Source organism: Panthera tigris, chromosome D3, assembly GCF_018350195.1.
Source record: "Panthera tigris isolate Pti1 chromosome D3, P.tigris_Pti1_mat1.1, whole genome shotgun sequence".
NCBI lineage: Eukaryota > Metazoa > Chordata > Mammalia > Carnivora > Felidae > Panthera > Panthera tigris.
In genome coordinates, this window is record NC_056671.1 from 72,148,632 (window position 1) to 72,170,129 (window position 21,498).

At 33.8% G+C, this 21,498-nt stretch overlaps 1 protein-coding gene across 1 annotated transcript in view; it reads left to right on the top strand.

The window, feature by feature from the left end:
• The window catches only part of DCC (DCC netrin 1 receptor), a 631,926-nt gene that overhangs the window by 459,936 nt on the left and 150,492 nt on the right, over positions 1-21,498 (top strand). The window contains exon 16 of the mRNA XM_042961575.1: positions 8,404-8,598. Within this exon, the coding sequence (XP_042817509.1) occupies positions 8,404-8,598 (195 nt within the window). The remainder of the gene's footprint in view (positions 1-8,403; positions 8,599-21,498) is intronic.

Below are 21,498 nucleotides of genomic sequence, written 5' to 3' on the forward strand. Positions count from 1 at the left end.
TTCCATCCTTTGGGATGGAAGTACATCCTGAGACCCTACTCCCCATGCCCTTTTAAAGAATAGGATTTATCATTTGCATGGCCCAAAACCTGGAGATTATTCAATATGAAGTAGCTGATAAAATTTATCATGGCAAGACATAAGATTCTAGTGAGATTCTATGATTTTTGAAGTTGGGGTCCCTGAACTCTAAATTGAGAAAACAAATATTGATATCATGGATATTGATAGGCTCTGATCCCACAGTGCTCTTAGAAAGCTACATCAAAGGTGTTGCCTGTAACTGTCAAGTTTTGGTTTTCCCACTCAAAAAGCCAGGAGTTCGTAAATAAAATTGAACTTGATTGTGTTTCTTCTTGGGTTCCATTTGACACGCCAACCTCCTCCCTAGACAGTTACCTTAATTTTCTCCTTGTCAAATCAAGAACTCAACAGATTTAGGCCATTTTTTTCCCAACATTGGAACAAAAAAGGACTAGTTTCACCCTACTGATGATCTGGAGTTGGGATTCTGCAGTTTCTCTAGGCAAGAGAGAACCAAAGAAGGAACCATCTTGATTATTTTAAGATTAAACTTGAACATGACATTGAATGTCTCTTCCCTGAGGAATATCTTACTCCCCCCACTACTTTTTTCCCATTGAGTTATCATCATTGTGAGACTTGATCAGTGGTAACAGTGCAGAGGCTACAGGATCTAGATTCTGATCAGTTATCTCTTCAGAAAGACATCATATCGTTTCCTAGGCCTAGGCAGACAACCCCATTCCAGTAGTCAACAGGAGTAAGGCTGTCAGCGTCGGAAATTGGAGGACACAAACAAATACCCTCAAGAGGCATATTTTTTTCAGAATTAGAATTTTGGTGTTAAAGGAATGAATCTGTCAAAAGTTCCTTTTTAGAACACTGTGTATCTACCTGCTCCCCTTAATTTTCTACATGCTTTTTCTTTTCTTTTTCTGGTTTTATGCTAATTTTTTGTCTTTAATTTTCTGTTTTCTTTTTAATTTCTCCAGCTTTATTGAGATACCATTGACATAAAATATTGTGTAAGTTTAAGATATACAGTATGTACAACATGATTATTACCACAATAAAGTTAGTAGCCTCATCTATCACTTCACATAATTACCTTTTTGTGTATATGTGAGGTAAGAGCATGAAAGGTCTGCTCTCTTAGCAATTTTCAAGTACATAATACAGCAATTCATTATTGTTAAGTATAGTCACCATGCTGCACATCAGATCCAGAACTTATAACTTATCTTATAACTGGAAGTTTGTACCCTGTGACCAACATCTCCCCATTTCCCTCACCCCTTAACCCCTGGCAACCACCACTCTACTCTCTGTTTATACTTATATTTATTTTCAATTTCAGGAGCAGCGATAGAGTAAAAATTTCATTAAGATGAAAATGAATACTACAAACAAAGTACCTAAAAATAACATGAAATAGTAGAATAATAAGATTATTTGACCTGAGACAATTAAGATTGTGGAAAAATATATAAAAGTAAACAAAAAGATACAATTCAATTAAAATTATGAATCCTAATTTGAAAATTCAAACATTATGATAAACAGGACATTTGTAGAATAGCTAAGAGCACAAAGTATGTACGAAACGTTCAAACATTTATTTAAATGTTGAATATGGAGCTTATTCATAATAGTCCTCCATACATGTTACCCATTGTTATTAAGGAACAAGAGCAAAAACGTAGATGTTTTTTTAAAAGAATTAATGCTGAAAATAAATAAGTAAGATTATTCATAAGAGCATATTCATAGAGGAATGAAATTTTAAAATCCATTAGTCAAGTTAATATTGAAGGATCGGGGAAGGGAATGACTGCCAAGGTGACAATATGAGGAGAGTTTGAGGGGGATGGAACTGTTGTGTCCCATGATGGGAGTGCTGGACACATGACTACACTTGTATACCACTAAGTGAAAAATATAGTAAAAGGTTAATACTAAGAAGATTGTAGGAGGAAAGCAAAAATAAATATATAATAAAAATAAAATAAAAACAAGGTATAGTTCATTGGTAAATAGAAGTGATTGTTCACTACAATAAATACACAAATAACATTCAAAGTTTATAGACATGAGTGGCATAAGGAAGATGATGTCCGTTGGTGAGAATAGTCCTCGCCAATAGAAATGAACACATTAGTATGTATCAGAACTGTCTGGAAAGATAGAAGATGGCTGTACCAACTGCCTTATGTAATTCTCTGTAAAGACATATAGGCTATTAGGGACCGGAACAAATCTCTAACAAAATGACCCATAAAATGCAGCACACTAAATCGAGAACAGATATGTGAGTATTTGTCAAAAGTACCAGCTGCCTGACGCCACTTGGCGGGCCGTCCACAGAAGACAGTACACAGCAGCGATCATTGTCATTAGCAGGGGCCAGCAGAAACAAATCTTTCTGGCCACTTGGAGAAAATGCCATTTATAACTGTATTTTCATCTTGTTTCATTTCTTTATTATTTCCTTTTTTCATAAAATCCTTGTCTTAAAGAGAGAGCTGTATAAAATTTTGATAATTGTATAGTTAGTGATAGTTTTATGTATTCCAGAATTTATGGAAGGAGATGAGACAAAGAATAATGAAATAATCACATTAAATAGAAAGCAGAATAAATGGCAATAAATCCTAGGGGGAAAAAATAAGATAGGTGATTATTAGATTAGAGATTAGGGAAAGATTGCAAATTTAAATATGGTAGCCAGGCAAGGCTGAAGTTGAAAAGCAAATAACAGAAACCTGAAGGACATAAGGGAGAAAGGCATATCTGAGGGAGTGCTTCCCAGGCAAAGCATACAACAGATGCAAATGCCCTGAGGCCAGAGCATGCCTGGCATGTTTGAGGAACAATAAAGTGTCCACTGTGTAATAGATGGCTGGGGTAAGGTAAGCAAAGGGGAAAGTGCTAGGAGATGAAGATAGAGAGCTAAGGAGGACTCAGGTAGAGCATATACAACCTTTTAGGCCATGGTAGAACCTGACTTTACAGTGTGCTATCAGACTTTAAGGAGTTTTGAGTGATGTTACTTATTTGACATGATCTTATTTGTTTGTGTTTACACACATGCTCACACTGTATCTATATTCATACACATTTATTTTCAATGCCATCTGTATATTGGCAGCTTTCACATCTGTGTATCTGACCATGGCCTTTCACTAAAACCCCAAATTTATATATCCACCTACATCCTTGAGATCTCCATAGGTATAACCAATAGGTATCTCAATTTAACATGACCTAAGAACTCACTTATTTTTCTTTATCTCAGTAGGTCATACACCAGTTGCCCAAGCCAAAGATATATGAGTTATCATTGAGTCCCTTCTTTCCCAAACCATTTACATCCGGTTTATAGCTCTGTTGATTTTATCGCCCAAATGTCCCAAATATGCACACATCACTTCCACAATAGCCACCCAGACAAGCACAAAAACATTTTAGGCTTTTCTAATTTTTTAATTAAAAAAATTATTTTAAACTGAGCATAACATAATAGTAACCCTCTTAACTAGTTTTAAGTGTACAGTTCAGTGTCTTTAAGTACATCTGCGTTGTTGTGTGACAATCATCAAAACCACCCTCTTCCAAAACTCTTCGTCTTGCAAAACTGAAACTCTGTACCCATTAAGCAGTAACTCCCTACTCCACCCTCCTCTCAGTTCCTAGCAATCACCATCTACTCTCTATGAATTTGGACTCTCTGGGTATGTCATAGAAGTAGATTCATGCAGTTTTTGTCCTTTTGTGAACTGGTTTGTTTCACTTACCATAATGTCCTAAAGGCTCATGCCTAAAGGCATGAATCAGAATTTCCTTCCTCTTTAAAGCTGAAAAATATCCCATTTTGTATATATACCCCAGTTTGTTTATCCATTCATCTGTCGATGGACACCTGAACTTTACTTACTTTTTGGCTCTTCTGAATAATTATACTGTGAGTGCAGGTGTACAGATATCTGTTTGAGTCCCTGCTTTCAGTTCTTGGGAGATGATACCCAGAAGTGGAATTACTGGATCTTATGGTAATTCTAATGAAAAAAAAAAAACTGCAATACTGTTTTTCATAGCATTTGTACCATTTTAAATTCCCACTGGGTAACTTTCTTTTTATTTTCTTTATTTTCCTTCTGTGGTCTAGGCACAATGACCTTCTTTGATATCTCCATATACGAAGCTCATCCTTGCTTACAGGGGCTTTGTAGCAGTCATTCCCTCTTCTTGTAAAGTTTTCCACCCTGGTATTTGCTTGACTGACTCTTTCTGATCATACCTTCCTTGAGTCAGTGTCAGTTACTATTCTATCAGCATGGCACTTACAAAATCTTCTGATTTCCTTGTTTCCTCTTTCCTCTTATTTTATTGGTTTTACTTCCCCAAAAAACTATGTCCCCAGTACTTAGAACTATGACTGGCACATAGGAGATGTACAGTAATTGTTGAAATGTCATGGGGATTAATATGGTAAATTTCCTAATGTGCTATATGTGAACACTACTCATTAGTGGAAATTGGTCGTCACTCAAAACATCATAACTATTCTTTTTTTTAATTTTGTTAATGTTTATTTTTGAAAGAGAGAGAGCATGAGTGGAGGAGGAGCAGAAAGAGAGAGACAGAATCCGAAGGAGGCTCCAGGCTCTGAGCTATCAGCACAGAGCCCAACACGGGGCTCAAACCCAAGAACCGTGAAATCATGTCCTGAGCTGAAGTTGGACGCTTAACTGACTGAGCCATCCAGGCACGCTGCACCCAACCCCCCAAAATAATAACTCTTCTTTAGGAACAAATTAAACCAAGATAGGATCCATAATTCCAGGGTATAACCAAGAATGGCCGTTGACCTAGTTACTCTGATAATTCAGATTTCAGTAGAAATTTGAGGTTCATTAATTTGGATATTTCAGGCAAAATGTGTTCTTTGGTTTCAAATTATTTAAATAATTACCTTAATACTTCTCTATGCTTTATATACTCAATATTGTCCTAGAGGTACTTGTAAAATCTTTCATGTACTTCTGAGTAGTGAATTTCAGTTTCAGCCTTCAAACCGAGAGGTCTCATGTCACATACTTTCATGGCAAATTTTCTGAATTGATGTTTTATAATTCATTCCAATAGTAACCATTTTCCTAATCCATAAGGTCATCTATGTTAGAGAAAACTGATTCAGGTAGCATAAAAGGAAAACGTCATTTCTGTTTTTATATTAAGAAGTGAGTACGTGGGTACAAAGGGGCTATTCTGGATTACGAATCTCTTAGCACAGTTATCTTTATGATGAGGCCATATACTATAAATGGGTTATGTCTACACTGCCTTGATAGGCAACTTTTCTTATGGCCCTATGATCTTAAGGGTAGTAAAGCGCATTAAGTGTTTAGAGGAGGAGCCAACATGTATTCTTATGTATATACACCCTTATTTTTTATCATGTTAAAATTGTTCCCAGTTTGGATCTAGGATTAAAATTCCTTTCATACAGTGAAAAACAAACAAACCAAAAAGACAAGTCCTGTGTACCAAGAGCCCCTCTTCTTCAAGAGCCAGTTTGTACACTCATTACCATAGCCCCTTTATAACGCTCCAAGATATGTACTTCTGTGGGTATGAACCTTACTAACCTGCAAGGGAACTACTCTATGGTTTGCAGAAAGATGGAGAAAGTTATTGTTTTCAAACATTTTAAATATTTTTTTTCCTTTTATTCTAAAAGATGTTGAGTATTGTCATTAAAATCATTAGGTTTTCATATTGTCTTTAAAAAGTCATAGCACTGAATTCATTTTCTAAATGTAAGGTTAGGCAGATTGTCTTGCTGTTTTCAATAATTACTGCAAAACCTCAAAAGTGTTAAATAATTCTTTGTAGAACCCATTACATTTCAAGGACACTGGACAGCCTCTGTGGCAATAGAGTTGAAAAGTATTAATCCATTCCTTTTATCTCTTTTATTACTTTTACTTAGGGTTTCTAGTGGAAAGTCCCTTACGTTGTGTTTCTGTTGTTAAGGTTTATGTCCACATTTTGAGATAATTTTTTATGACACCTTTGCATATTATGTCACAGGCTTCCTCAGAGCAGACAAATAAAACTTCTGCCCTTTCTGTCACAAATGGGCATCTTTGGGCAGGGTGGGGGCTAGAGGGGTGGGGGAGCTCCTTTAGAAAATGCTGCTGATGTAACATCTTTAGGATGTAGCATCTTTTAAAAAGCTGTTATTATGGGACCTACTTTAAAAACTTTTAAAAGACATGTTCCCATATATCACTTAAGCTAGAAGTATGCATGTTGAAAGTGGATAAAGTTGGTAATAGAGATTATATCACCTTTTGCTATTACATCAAGGAAACAAATATGTTGTAACATTACCTGTAATCATCAAATTATTTTGCATAATCTGACATTTGTTACCTTTAGAGATTACCAGTTAAGAAAGAAATAATGGGGGCTCCTGGGTGGGTCAGTCGGTTAAGCGTCCAACTTCAGCTCAGGTCATGATCTCACAGTTCATGGGTTCAAACCCCATGTCAGGCTCTGTGCTGACAGCTCAAAGCCTGGAGCCTGCTTCAGATTCTGTGTCTCCCTCTCTCTCTCTCTCTCTCTCTCTCTCTCTCTCTCTGTACCTCCCTTGCTTTCACTCTGTCTCTCTTTCTCTCTGAAAAATGAATAAAAACATTATTAAAAAAAAGAATGAATGAATGAACACAAATAGTTTGAATAAAGTTCGAATCACTAATATTTTGAGTACCCATTAATTGCCAGAAACTGTGCTAAGCACTTAATGGACTATTAAAGTTTAGATGGGCACATTCTTGCTTAAATTTCTTCCCAGAATACTTACATGATTTTCAAAAAATAGGCTACATATGCCTGTATTAACCCTATCAAAATATTTATCATGGTATATTATAACTGCCTTTTTACTTGTCTTTCCCATTAAACTGTGAACTCCAAGAGTATATGTTTTATGTTTGCCATATTCACTCTTGACCTGTATCCTGATCATCATGGGATACCTTGACCCATTCCCCCAACATAGTAGGTGCTCATAAATATTTATTAGTTGAATGACGAGAATCATCCAGAAAATGCATCATTTCTTTAACCATGGGACCAGAGGGAAGAAAGATAATGTAAAAGTCAGAATGCCAATTTATTAATTTTCAACACACAATCTCCTTCAGAGAAAATTTATGTCAGGGTAGCACGTACATTTACTCCCTAACAGCTAACATGAGTTGGTGCTACTCATAATGAGTGCTTTTATACTTTATCTCATTAAATCTTCTCAGCACCCTATGAGAATATTACTATCCTTAGCCTCATTCTGCACGTGAGGAAACTGAGGCTTAGGTCTTAAGGTCTCTCTGAGATGGTGAGCATACAGTATAAGTTGGAATTCTTATTTTCAGAGCTCAGGCTTTGAAGCAATCAATATTTGGAATGCCACTTTAATTAAAAGGTAATCTCAGGGGCGCCTGGGTGGCTTGTCGGTTGAGCATCCGACTTCGGCTCAGGTCATGATCTCATGGTCTGTGGGTTCGAGCACCACATCGGACTCTGTGCTGACAGCTCAGAGCCTGGAGACTGCTTCCGATTCTGTGTGTCCCTCTCTCTCTGGCCCTCCCCTGCTCATGTTCTGTCTCTCTCTGTTGCAAAAATAAACAAAAACATTAAAAAAAAATTAAAAAAAAAAGGTAATCTCAGAGAAGATAAATAACTTCATGAGGGTGCACAGCTAGGAAGTGACAGAGCCTGGTATTAAATGAAATTTGCACACTCTGAAGTCTGTGTGGCTACCATCTCGGCCACTGTCTCTTTTTCTTCAATAACGAGTGCACTTTTCAGAGATGCACTAAATTATGGGTCAGGTACGGTCTTAATCATGCTGATTTGCCCTAAACTGTTTCACCTGACATTTTGAGAAAGAACTGCTTGATTTTCCTATTTAGTTAAATGAGAATAAAATAATCCTTGGGCAAGACCATTTTTGACATTTCATTTCCCTTCCTATTGTTCTTACATCCTCTTTGATTTCACCCATTAGTGATGATACCTAAGAAGAATTATATGGGGGGAAAACAGCTGAAGGGGGAAAAAAGCTATTAGAATAAGGATGCATGATGCTACATGCCTGTGGAAGGAACTCAGTGCCCTCTCGTGCTTAAGGAATTCTGTGAAACATGGAAAATGGAATCAACACGCTGACACTAGGGAGAACTTGGGCAATAAGTGATGCACTATTTGAGAATTCATGGAATATGGTATCAAATGTTCTTTAAATGGGGGGGTTTACCATGCTCTATGTTCTATTATGAGACAGGCTGATGTTTACCCCTCTTTGAATTCTAGAGTCTCAAGTCCCTGACCAGCCAAGCTCTCTTCACGTGAGGCCCCAGACCAATTGCATCATCATGAGTTGGACTCCTCCCTTGAACCCAAACATCGTGGTGCGAGGTTACATAATTGGTTATGGCGTTGGGAGCCCTTATGCCGAGACAGTGCGTGTGGATAGTAAACAGCGATATTATTCTATTGAGAGGTTAGGTGAGTAGAAATGTTTTTTATTCTATTAAAGGAAGTAAATGATTTATGTGAAATTATTTTCTTTCTTGGAAACTTGTTCTTTAGAATTTGATTTTAATTTGTAGCACATATTAATTCTTAAAACGAGTCTCTCTCTTTTTCTATCCCCTGTCAGTCTGCACACACACACACACACACACACACACACGTTTGCATGCACACACATGTATACACACACACCCATGTTTTTCCTCTCTGAATTTTGCGTTGGGGAATTTTATTTAGAGACATTCACAACAGTGGGTGCTCTGCTGTGTACTCTTGTTTATGTGCCAGAGGATACAAAAAGATAACTGTATTAATTTTCTTTTTCCCTGGTCAACAGAAACTTCTAATCTTAATAATTCTTATAAAAAGAAAGTCTACACTTTTTTGTCATTTTTTTCTCACTAGGAGAATATTCTGTCAAATTTTCTTTAACACTGAATTATCTAGTCACATTGCCCTCTTGTCCTTTAGTATTTATAGGCAAAACGTTGTGACTATGCCATTATGACCATAAAACAAAAGGTGAAACAAGGAATTTTCTTATTTGTTTCATGTTTATTATTCTGAGAGAGAGAGAGAGAGAAAAAAAAAAACAAAGCAGGGAAGGGGTAAAGACAGGGAGAGAGAGAATCCCAAGCAGGCTCCACACCATTATCAGGGAGACCAATTTGGGGCTTGAACTCATAAACCACAAGCTCCTGACCTGAGCTGAAATCAAGAGTCAGATGCTTAACTGACTGAGCCACCCAGGTGCCCCGAAACAAGGAATTTTCAGTCAAGCCTGTAACTTAGTTGTCAAACTCCTCTCTGCATGCATTCCAACCTCTTATCATCTTCAACCTCATTTGACTAAATACAATACTTGACTTATGACATTTCCTAATCCATTGAAAATTTGTTCATTTAGACAGGGCTAATGTGTAATGAAAGGGTTCACATCCATTTTATATATGATTTTCCATAGTATAATTAGAGATTATATCATTGACAGAGAGAAATCAAAGGAATATATGTCATACATAGGCTGCTAAGAAGTTAAACTAGTCTCATAAAGCACAAAGCAAGTTGATTCTACCTGTTGATTTAACTCCGTATTATTTGCAGTGAAGCACATTGACCTCCTCACTGGGAATATTACCTGATTGGTGGAGGTAGGGGATGCTACTTACTTGTAATTTCTTTCACAAACAGAACATTTGTGATGAGTAACTTGATTTGAATTTAAATACCTTTCCTTGCAGTAGCAAGAAAAGATTTTCTCACTGCAGGAGGAAAATAACACTGACACGTTCTCTCTATAATTGCCTCAAACACTAATAAGAAAAGTACCTACTGAAAATCTCCACAATTCTAGTTAGCTCGGCATTTAGAAATAACATTCTCAGTCAGTCCCCGAGTTTGAATGTTAAGGCAATCACAGAACATACTCTATGACCGTCAGATCTATGTTGAAGGACTGCCATTTGTCCACTATTCAGTGGGCATCACCTCTGACAGTTGATCATGATGCCACCCAACAGAAGGAGAGATCCCCATGGCCCGTCCCAGGCTCTGCTGCCATGAGAGTGTGGTGCAAAGTCAGAATGAAGTCATAAAGGAAAACCACATTGTCTTGCTGTATCCCTTTGGTAGTGATGTTCTTTTCTACAAGCAGACTTTCCAGGAGTCTCCTAGGCTAGCAAAGTTTAGGCTTTTGGGATCTCTCCAGGCAAATCTCTCCACATGCTTACAAAGGAAACAAGCTCTCGTTGTTTAGAGAGCTAAGAAAACTGTTAAAGAGAAAATGGATATGAACCTATCTCAATGATAGATAATCATGTGTATATTACACTTTAAAGCTTATCTGGAAAAAGATAAGTTACACACATACATTTACACACACATACGCACATACACATGTGGATATATACATAAGTATTTAAGTTCTACCAGCTGATACTTTTCTAATATAGTCCTATGTCTTAACATAAAATAAGAAATAGAAGTGTTATATTCTTATTGTTCAAGTATCTGCATAGTTAAACAGAGAAACTGGTATTTTTTCAACATGTGTATCACTATTTACCCAGAGTGTATATTAAACATATCTATATCTATATATCCATATCCATATCTATATATCACAAGATGCTATGAAACTAGTCTGCTTCTTTAATGTTTAAAAGAATAAACAAAGCAATCAGTGGTTTCTTTGCAAAGTTTGAATGTGGACTTGAGTGAATCCTTTATCCTCTTAAAAGTTGGAACTTAAGATGTCTGACATAAACTTTGGCTAAATAGTGGAATATATATTTTAAAGGACTGTATAACAGTTATACAACTAAAAATGAATTAAAGAAAGTTATAATCTGTTAAAGCATAGCGTCAGCTATAACTTCAAGTGTCATGGTTGTATTTTAGTCTATAAAAAAGCGATTTGGTTTATAATTGACCAATAAACTTCCTCTTCTCTTTGATAGGAGACCAGAACTTTCAAACAGCATTTTGTTTATCAGGCATAATAATTTAATATTTAGACACCAGGCACTGTGACCTGCTTCAGGACAACAAATATAAGACTGTTTTGAACAACATCTAATGTTGCCTGATTTAAAACAAAGCTTACCTAGTGTAGACATAGAGTTTCATTAGCCAATGTTTGTACTGTTAGATATTTATAATTAATCTTTTGACATCGTATTCCTTTTAGTTTAAGAGCCCTAAATGCCAGTTTTGATGTATATGCATGGTATAGATTCATAAGATCTGAATTCTAGCCATGTTTGGCAACATTAATTTGAAACCAAGCTCCTCTTTCAAAAACTCACTATTTACCTACTAACCTATTCATCAGTCTATCAATTAATCAGTTTACCTACCTCTACATCTTTATGGAGGTATTTGTATGTGTATAAACTGTACATATCTAAAGCATACAATTTGTTAAGTTTTAAAAGGGCTTTATTGTGACATAACTGACAATAAACTGTGTTTTTCAAATTTCTTCTTTAATTTCTCTCAGTAATATTTTACAGTATTCAGTATAGGAAATCTTGAAAGTTTTTGTTAGATTTAGTCAAAATATATATATTAGGCCAATATCTATATATCTATATATGTATATGTATATCTGTATCTATATCTATGTGTATGTCTGTGTGTGTTTATTAAATTTAGTCCCTATGTATATGTGTGTATATTAACTATTTTAAATGGGATTGTTCAAGTTCATTTTCTAGCTGTTTGCTGTTGGTATAGGAGAATACAACTGTTTTTAAGCACCAATCAGTATCCCAAGACATGTTACATTCACGTATTAGTTCCAGTAGTAGAATGCTCTGGAAATTCCCATGTAAACAAGCGTATCATATGTAAGGAGGAACAGCTTTACAGTTAATTTCTGATCTCCTGCCTTTAATTTATTTCTCTCGCTTTCTCTTGGTTAAGATCTTTAGTAAAATGTTGAGTAGAAATGGAAGCAGGTATTTTTGTCTTGTTCCTGATCTTAGGGGAGGCATGAAATGGGATATTAGCTATAGGTTATTCATAGGTGTCTTATCAGATTGAGGAAGCTTTCTACTTTTCTAGCTTTCTAGGAATTTTTATCATGAATATTTGTTGAATTTTTGTGTAATAGGTTTCTAGCTCTTTTTCCTCCTTTATTATTATTTTTTTAATATGGTGAATTATATTGATTTTTGAGGGGTAGCTAATCTTGAATTTCTCATATAGATCAATGCATGATATATTACCCTTTTCTTATCTTGTTGGATTTGATTTGTTAATATTTATTAAGGATTTTTGTGCCTATATTCATGAGATGTATTTGTCTACTCATATTCATTAGATATATTTGTCTATTATATTAATAAGGTATATTTGTCTACAATTTTCTTTTCATGTAGTGACTTTATCCATTTTTTTTAATTAAAGTCATACTGGTCTCCTAAAATCAGTTGGACAATTTGTTCTTCTGTCACTGAAAAAGTGTGTGTAGAATTTATATTTTTTATTCCTGGAATATTTGATAGAATTCACTAACAAAACCACCTGGATCCAAGATTTCCTTTTTAAGAAGGCTTTTGATAATGAATTTAGCTTCTTTAACACATATAGATATTTTTGTATTTTGTATTTTTTTCTTGTGTTGATTTTGGTAAGTTACAATTTTCATGACATTTGTCTACTTCATTTTGTCATGTTTGTTGGCATAGAATTGTTCATTCATAATGGTCTTTTATTATCTGCAGTGATAACTGCTGTTTCGTTTATGATGTTGATCATTTATGTCCCCTCTATTTTTTGTGATCAGTCTAGGTAGGGGCTTATCAATTTTGCTGATCTTTGAGGCTTTAACATTACTAATTACTGGCTGTCTCCATTTTGTTTCTTTCATATCTGCTTTTACTCTATTTTCCTTCTTGTACTTATTGTACAATTTCTCTCTATTTCTAATTTCTTAAGGTGCGACCTCATGAAGTAGGTTTTTAAAGTTATTTGTGTTCTCTAAGCACCCTTCCCTTACATCCCACAAATGTTGATATGTTGTCTCTTCATTATCATTTCGTTAAAAATATTTTCTAATTTCCCTTGATTTATTTTTCCCTTTATTAAGTGCATTGCTTACTTTTCAAATTTTGTTTTTTCCTAGACATCTTGTTATTATTGATTCATAAATTTCTTTTTAATTTTTTTAATGTTTATTTATTTTTGAGAGACAGAGAGAGACAGAGCATGAGCAGGGGAGGGGCAGAGAGAGGGAGAGAGAGAGAGAGAGAGAATCTGATGCAGGTTCTAGGCTCTGAGCTGTTGGCACAGAGCCTGATGCGGGGCTTGAACTCACAAGCCGTGAGATCATGACCTGAGCCAAAGTTGGACGCTTAACCGACTGAGCCACCCAGGTGCCCCGTTATTATCAATTTTTAATTTTATTTTATCATGATTAGGAAATACACTCTGACTTTAATATCTTTAAACTTGTTGTGACCTGTTTTAATTTTGTTGAATGTACTATGTGAACTTGAAAATCATGTGTAGTTTTCAATTATTAGATATAGAGTTCTATAAATGTCAATTAGATCAAGGTCTTTGATATGATTTCCTCAATCATCTGTGTTTCTTACTAAAGTTTTTGATCAATAGTTTGTCAATAGCTAAGATGGTGTGTCAAATCACCTTTTATAAACATGGAACCATTTTTGTCTCCCTCTAATTCTGTTGATTTGATTGCTTCATTTATTTTGGGAGTCTGTTATTAAGCCAATACACATTTATAATTGTTCTTTTTTCTTAGTAAATCAACTCATTTACACTACAGATGCCTGTCGCTAGACTTAATGTTAACATTATTTATGCCTTCTTATACTTACAGTTTACATGGTGTATCTTTTTCATCTATTACTTTCAGCCTATATCTTTGTATTTAAAGTTATTCTGCGTCTTGTAGGCAGTTTATAGTTGAGTCTTGCTATTTTAATTGGAGTTTTTAGGCCATTAGTATTTAATGTAAAATTTAATGTTAATGTAAAATACATGAATGGTTGAATTTAGGTCTGTTATTTTACTTTTATTTTCTGTTTCTCCCATCTCCTTTTCATTTATCTTTATGAACTCCCTAGCTCAGAAAACAAAAGTGATTATTTATAAATGTCCAGATGCAGTCATTGCTTTTCCAACTGAGATTATTTCTACAAGGACTTTTGTTCATCCTCATCTAATTAGCCCATTTAAAACTATTACATATTTTAAACAGAACTGGTGGAACCCTTTCACCACCATCGACGTGGATTAGCAGAGATCTACAGGGAACTAATATTCATAAACCTTTGGTATCACCCTATGAAAGGAAGAATTATAACTTTAGAGTTTTAATGATCACTGCTACTTGTTTTGAAGTGTTACAACCCCAGTACAAAAAGATGGTTTTAGGTTTTTTTTAAGAATGTTGAATTATTATTTGCTTTTACTATTATCCTTTCACTGATGTTTATTAGATGATATGGTTTTAATAGACTCCTATTTTAAAAAACATAGTCTAAGCATACTAAAAAGTAAAAAAAAATTAATGGCATTCTGGATATGGGATCAATTCCATATTTTTCTCTCTGCCACAGTGTTTAATCTTGGGAAAATTATTTGAACTCTAGCTGTATAGTATTTCAGTGAAAATGGAGAATAAGAGTCTTTCATTCCCAATTTTACAGTGTCAGAGAGTTAACAGATTTTGAAAAAAAATAATAGAAGTGGAAAAATTGGTCTTTGTAAGAGATATAAATTTCAAACTTTTATTGTAATTGCTGCAAAAATATCAGTTTTGCCTTAATTAAAAATATTCAGGTTTTAAAGGTAAATTTATTTCCTGTTTCTAACTATCAAAAATCCTTTTTTATAACAGTGATTGAAAATATTTTACTTTGGACTGTTTAGTAAAAAACAAAACAAAATAAAATTAAAAGATAAAATAAAATAAAGTTATTAAATTAAATTAATAAAAGAAAAGAAAAAAAGAAAATGGGTGTTCCATTTTTGATTGCATTTGTTCATAATCCAGTGGTATCAAATGTGGGTTTAAGGTCTGTCTTTAATGATGGATTATTGGTCATGTGTGCACAAGAGTCTTTTCAGTAACCACAGTGTGGGATTCTTGAAGCCTCAATTTTTTCATCTGTGAAGCAGAATACTATGATACCTTACAAACTTTCTGTGAGATTCAATTGAGATAATAAAGTAATGCCATTTGCAATTCTTTAAAAAGTTAGAAAAATGTTAGCACAAGTTAGCACATGTGAATAAGGCATTGTCCTATTATCATTTGATACATCGATGGTTTAGCAAATATAAATAATACAGTTACATAAGCTTTGAATTGTGTGCTTATATAAACTTTGAAGTTTATAGTGTTTTAGTTTGTCTCTACCTAAAAGTAATCTGTATCAAATATAATTTAAAAAATAGTTGAGGATCCCAGGGTTTTAAACCCTAATAATTCACCAACTGTATAATGTTATATAAAACATATTTACTTACTGAAATTAATATGAATCAAAAATCTAAACAACACAGTGACATTCAATTCAGTGTGAAAGACAAAAATGTAAACTCCTATTTTCAGCAATAATAGAATACTGATTTAAAAATCCTGAGTGGGAGAGTTAGATTCATTCAACATGAGCACTGGTTGCTCAGAGAGGAGTGGTGAGGGAAGGGGAAGAGAAAAGGTCATTCCATGAGTTGATTATTTAGAATATATCAGGAAGAATGGATTTTATCTTTTATGATTTTTTTTTCTGAGGTTAGTGTCTTCTAAACCTATAGACATTTTCTAGCAATCTTTAAAGGCAGGCTTAGGGTGATTCATTAATAATATATATCATTCTATTTGTAACTCTTTTCTCACTTCTACTCCCTGAGGTCCAAAGCAGATGCATTGTCTTATACCTGGTAAATTTTCTATGGCTATTTGGAATAATCTGTTACAAAAGACGAGTACCATTATTGAACTAGAACATAAAAATATCTCATTGGGGTTATATATATATATATATATATATATATATATATCTCCTTAATAATATAATACTACCTCACTATACATATATATAGTGTATATATATATATATATATATATATATATATACACTACATATTAGAAGTCTCCAAATCTCCCCCTCTTTGTTCTCCTTTTTTTAAATAACGCTTTCACATTTTACCTTGTATTTTACAATCTGAGTTATTAGTTGTAAATCAAACTGGTAAAATAAAGGACTATGATACCAAGAGAACTAAAAAAAAAAAACTCAAAGCTAATTTTTTAAGGAAAAAAGTTAAAATGTTACATTAACACACTCAAATAAATATTGTCATCAATGCAAAGACCTGGCACTTTAGTATGGAGAGGGAGGGTAGGACCAAATTCCACCTTGATGCAGGCTTGTACTAGAACACATTACTTCAGGGAAGTTTTACTTTCTATAGGGAAAAACAAGGTGTTCTGGTAAAATTAAATCCCTTTAATTCAACAAGAGAATAATACAATCTAGAGACACATTTCTAAAATTTATGATCAAAAAACAAGTCATACTTCAGGTATGAGTATCAGAGTTTCACCATGGAGTTCTGTGAATTATTGTCCTATGAGCCAGGTTCAGAGCTAACATGGAGAGAAGAGAGAAAAATGGATGTCTGGACATTTTTCTTTATTAAGCAGTTATACTCCTGGGTTAATATTTATCCTTTTACTTCTATCAGTGTTTTCGCCCATGTAATTTGAAATTCCATTTTTAGTTGCAAAATTTTTGAGGATTATTATGTCCACTTGATAAATTAGCCACTTTATTATTCATGAACTATTCCTCTTTATCAGAGGTAATATTCTTTGATCCAAAGTCAACTTTGTGTCTGATATTCATATAACAATTGCAGTCTAATTTTTGTTTGTGTATTAGCATGACTTATTTTTTCATTATTTTACTTTCAAACTATTTGCATCTTAAATTTAAAGTAGTGTGTTTTTTTTTGTAGGCAGCTTATAGTTGGGTCTTGCTCTTTTATATAATATGACAATCTCTGACTCTTAATTGAAGTGTTTGGGCCATTTATATTTAATGAGAATATTGCCATGGTTGGGTTTATATCTACCATCCTGCTACTTTTGTTTCATTTGTTGCTCTGTTGTACCATCTACTATTTGTGCCCTTTTTCATTTCTATATCTTTTTAGGTTAGTTGAGTATTTTTAATAATTTATCTTACATCCTTTGTGGGCTCATTATCTGTAACTCTTTTGCTTCTTTAGTGATTACTTTAGAATTTATGGTGTGTATCTTTAATTTATTACTATTGACCTTACAAAAATATTATATCAGTTCACAATAAATTTTTATTTTTTTCTTTAAACAACAAAATATCCTTTAAAGGTTAAAAATAAGAAGATGTATTTTATATCTTAACTACACAGTTACCATTTTAGTGTTATTTATTAACCCATATGTTCAACTGGCATTATTTTTCTTTGTTCCTGAAGGACTTCCTTAATATTTCTCGGAATGGAATTATGCTGGTGATGTTTTTTTAAACCTTGGTACATCTGGAAAGATTTTATTTTGTCTTTGTTCTTTAAATACATTTGCACTAGAGATGGAATCTAGGCCAACAATTTTTTTTTGTATATTCAATGATATCCCTTTACCATCTCCTATATTGCCTTGTTTTTAACAAGACTACTGCACTCATTATTATCTTTATACTTCTCTACACAGTGTGTCTTTCTTCTCTGGATGCTTTGAAGATATTTTTCTTTGCCACTAATTTACACAATTTTATTGTTATGTATCTGTGTAGTTTTCTTTAAATTTCTTCTGCTTGGTACTTGCTGAGACTCGGATATGTGGATTTATTTGTTTCATCAAATTTGGAAATATTTTGGCCATTATTTCTTCAAATAGTTTTTTCTTTTTTCAAAAAAATGTTTTAATGTTTATTTATTTTTGAGAGAGAGAGTGACCACACATGAGCAAGCAGAGGAGAGGCAGAGAGAGATGGACACACAGAATCTGGACAGGCTCCAGACTCTGAGCTGTCAGCAGAGTGCCTGCTGCAGGGCTCGAACTCATAAACCCTGAGATCATGACCTGAGCTGAAGGCAGATGCTTAACTCACTGAGCCACCAGGTGCTCCTCAAATAGTTTTTTTCTTTCTCCTACTCTCACACCTCTCAACCAGGTGCTCCAATTATACATATGAAATGGTTCTTTAGGTTGTACCATGGTTCACACATTTTTTGTTTATTTTTTTCCAGTCTTTTGTCTTTGTTTCATTTTGGATAGTTCCTATTACTATGTCCTTAAAACCACTATTTTTTTCCTGACTGATATGATCTTAATTCCATGTAGGGTATTTTTTTCATGTTACACATGGTAGTGTGCATCTTCAGATGGTTGGTTTGGGCCTTTTCTATGTATTCCACATGAATCTGCTTAATCTTTCCTCTTCCTTCTTGAACATATGGAGTATAGTCATGGTAACCCTTTAAATATTTCATCTAAAGTTTCTTTTATTTGTGTCATTTCTGGGTCTGCTTCTATTGATTAATTTTTCCCCTCATTATTGATTGTATTTTCCTGCTTTTTGCATGTTTGATAATTTTTGTGTGCTTCTTACAAATTGTATTTATCTTACTGGATGATGGAGAAGTTTTTTAAATGTTTATTTTTATTTGTTTTGAGAGAGAGACAGAAAAAGAGTCTGAGCAGGGGAGGGGCAGAGAGAGAGAGAGAGAGAGAGAGAGAGGGAGAAACCCAAGGAGGTTCCACACTGTCAGTGCATAGCCTGATGCAGGGCTCAAACTCAGAAACCATGAGATCATGAGCCAAAACCAAGAATTGACCCTCAACTGACAGAGCCACCCTCTGCCCCGAGATTTTTTTTGTTTTTAAATATATTCTTGAGTTTTGTTCTAGGATGCAGATACTTAGAAAATCTTGAACCCTGTTGAGGCTGGTATTTAAGCTATTACACCAGCTAATAGCATCAGTCTAATTTACCTTGATTCTGAGGTAATATCTTCTGAATACTGTACCCAAAATTCTATGAATTGTGTGTTTGTCCATCTGACTGGTGGAATTCCACTTTTTCTTGGCCCTGAGTGAGCACTAAAGGTTTTTTTTTTCTTTGCTTCTGTTGGGTGTTTTTTTTTCCACCCATGGGAAATTTTCTCATAAATATGCACTGATAAGTACTCAGATGAAGACTCAAGAGAGATGGTCAGTAGACCTCTAAAATGCTTCTTCTGTGCGTTTCCCTCTTCCTTTCCTTACAAACTCCAATTGCTTGGGTCATCTCAAACTTCAAACCCCATGTTCTTAATTCAGGGAGACCACTGGGCTCCTTCTAGTATTTCCCTTTCTCTTCTGGAGCTTGGAAACTTTCTCAAAGCAATAAGCTGGGGAAGTCAAAGGGCTCATTTTGTTTCTCTTTTCTCAGAGATTGCTGACCTGATCTGTTTGATGTCAAATATCTAAAAACTGTTCTTTCCTATATTTTGTCTGTTTTATTTTGTTTTTTTTGATGTTGATCCAGGTAGGAAGGTAGATCAGTTCTTATTAACCTATTTTGATCAGAAGTAGAAGTCCTTTAATACACAGTTAAACAATCATTTAATAATTTAGGTATGCCAAAACTTTCAGCTTTTCAAGAATGCCAAAGATGCCAAACTATATCATTTCTGTTTCCTGATTTCTGTCACAAATCTAATAAAAAATGAATCCTAACTGTCATATTGTATTTTTGGAGAATAAATTCAACTTGAGTGCTTTTAGAAATGGGTCTCTTAGCCTGTGGAGAAATGAACCTTTATAACTCCCAGAGTGCATTCTGAGTTCAGTGAATACAATGTAAATTATAATGTTAACCTCAGCTTCACCCCCCCATTAAAAAAATCCCTTCATGCATGGAATATAGAAGTTTTGAGTTTATGACATGCAAACATTTTAAATCAGAAAAATCAATGCACTATAGCAACTTCAAAAATAGTTGACATACATGAATAAAGAATGAATAAGCACAATATGGAGAACATTTTATTATTTTGAAATGAAGTCCATTATCGGGGTTGGTTAACAAAATTCTGTTTTGTATTTTCTGAAGCAGAGTATAAGAAGAATTGTGGAAAGTGATTTCTGACCCAAAGTCTGAAAAGCTTGATTACATAAGACCCATTGAAATAAGTCATTTAATGGTAAAGAAAGTAAAAAAGGAGGTAGATTTGCCCCCTTATTTGTCCCTAATTATCTTATTCAGAGCATTTATGTACACTAAAGCAATAGTGAACATAACTCCAGCAGTGTTTCAGACTGGAGGATCAGAATAGATCATTGAAATTCATACATGGTATGCTGTATAAGCTATTTCAGAAGGAGGTCAACTTACCTGGTTGTTATTATTTTGTAATTTTGTTATTTACACAGGGAATTCCTCCTTATTTTCAAATTAATATTAGTAATTTTATAATACAATATTATTCTGACAATTTTAATGAATGGGCTCTAAGATGGAGTTTCTATAGGAACATGTGACTGCCTATTGTTGATGTCAGGTTTGATTGTAGATGTCTCTTATCTTTGCTGTGGATTATTTCTCCCTGTCAATACTATTTACCCAATATCTATATTTTAAATTTGTGAATGGGATATGACTCTAATAAATCTAAAGAACAATATATCTTCTTATTTTCTTGGCACTTGTAATCTCTTTGAAATTCACCTTAATGGGTTTCAATGCTTTCATTTTATGTAGATGAATTCAATATAACATGATGTATATTCTCTAAATCATAATTTCATTTTCATATGTTGACCATTTATTTGACATTAATAAAAGCACTAAATGGATGAATTTTCCACAGTGCAGGCAGTTAATTAGAAATATGTATATAGAAATATGTTCTAATATGTTATAATATTAGAAATTGAATTGTTTTATATATAGTTAATATATATATTAGAAATATGGATTATATATTGGAAATATATATTTCTAATATATATACATTGGAAATATATCCTTCATATATATATATATATATGTATTAGACATATATATTAGAAAAATGGCTTATTATTTGTCACCAACGTTATTGCATATGATTATTTATTGAGTGTTAAGCATAAGATACTATGTTGAGGTTAGTGAAGGGTACTAAGAAATGTAGGACATATTCTCTGACATATTACAGGCTCCCAAAGACTTATATGATAAGCAGAACATAATTTCCTTAAAAAAATAAGTGAGGTCTAAGGTTTCTATGAGAATAGTAATTGCATTGGTTGGTTGGAAAGTTACTTGGATATGAGGTTGTTAGAAGAGTTTTGGTAGAAATACTGGCTTGAAAATTTTTATT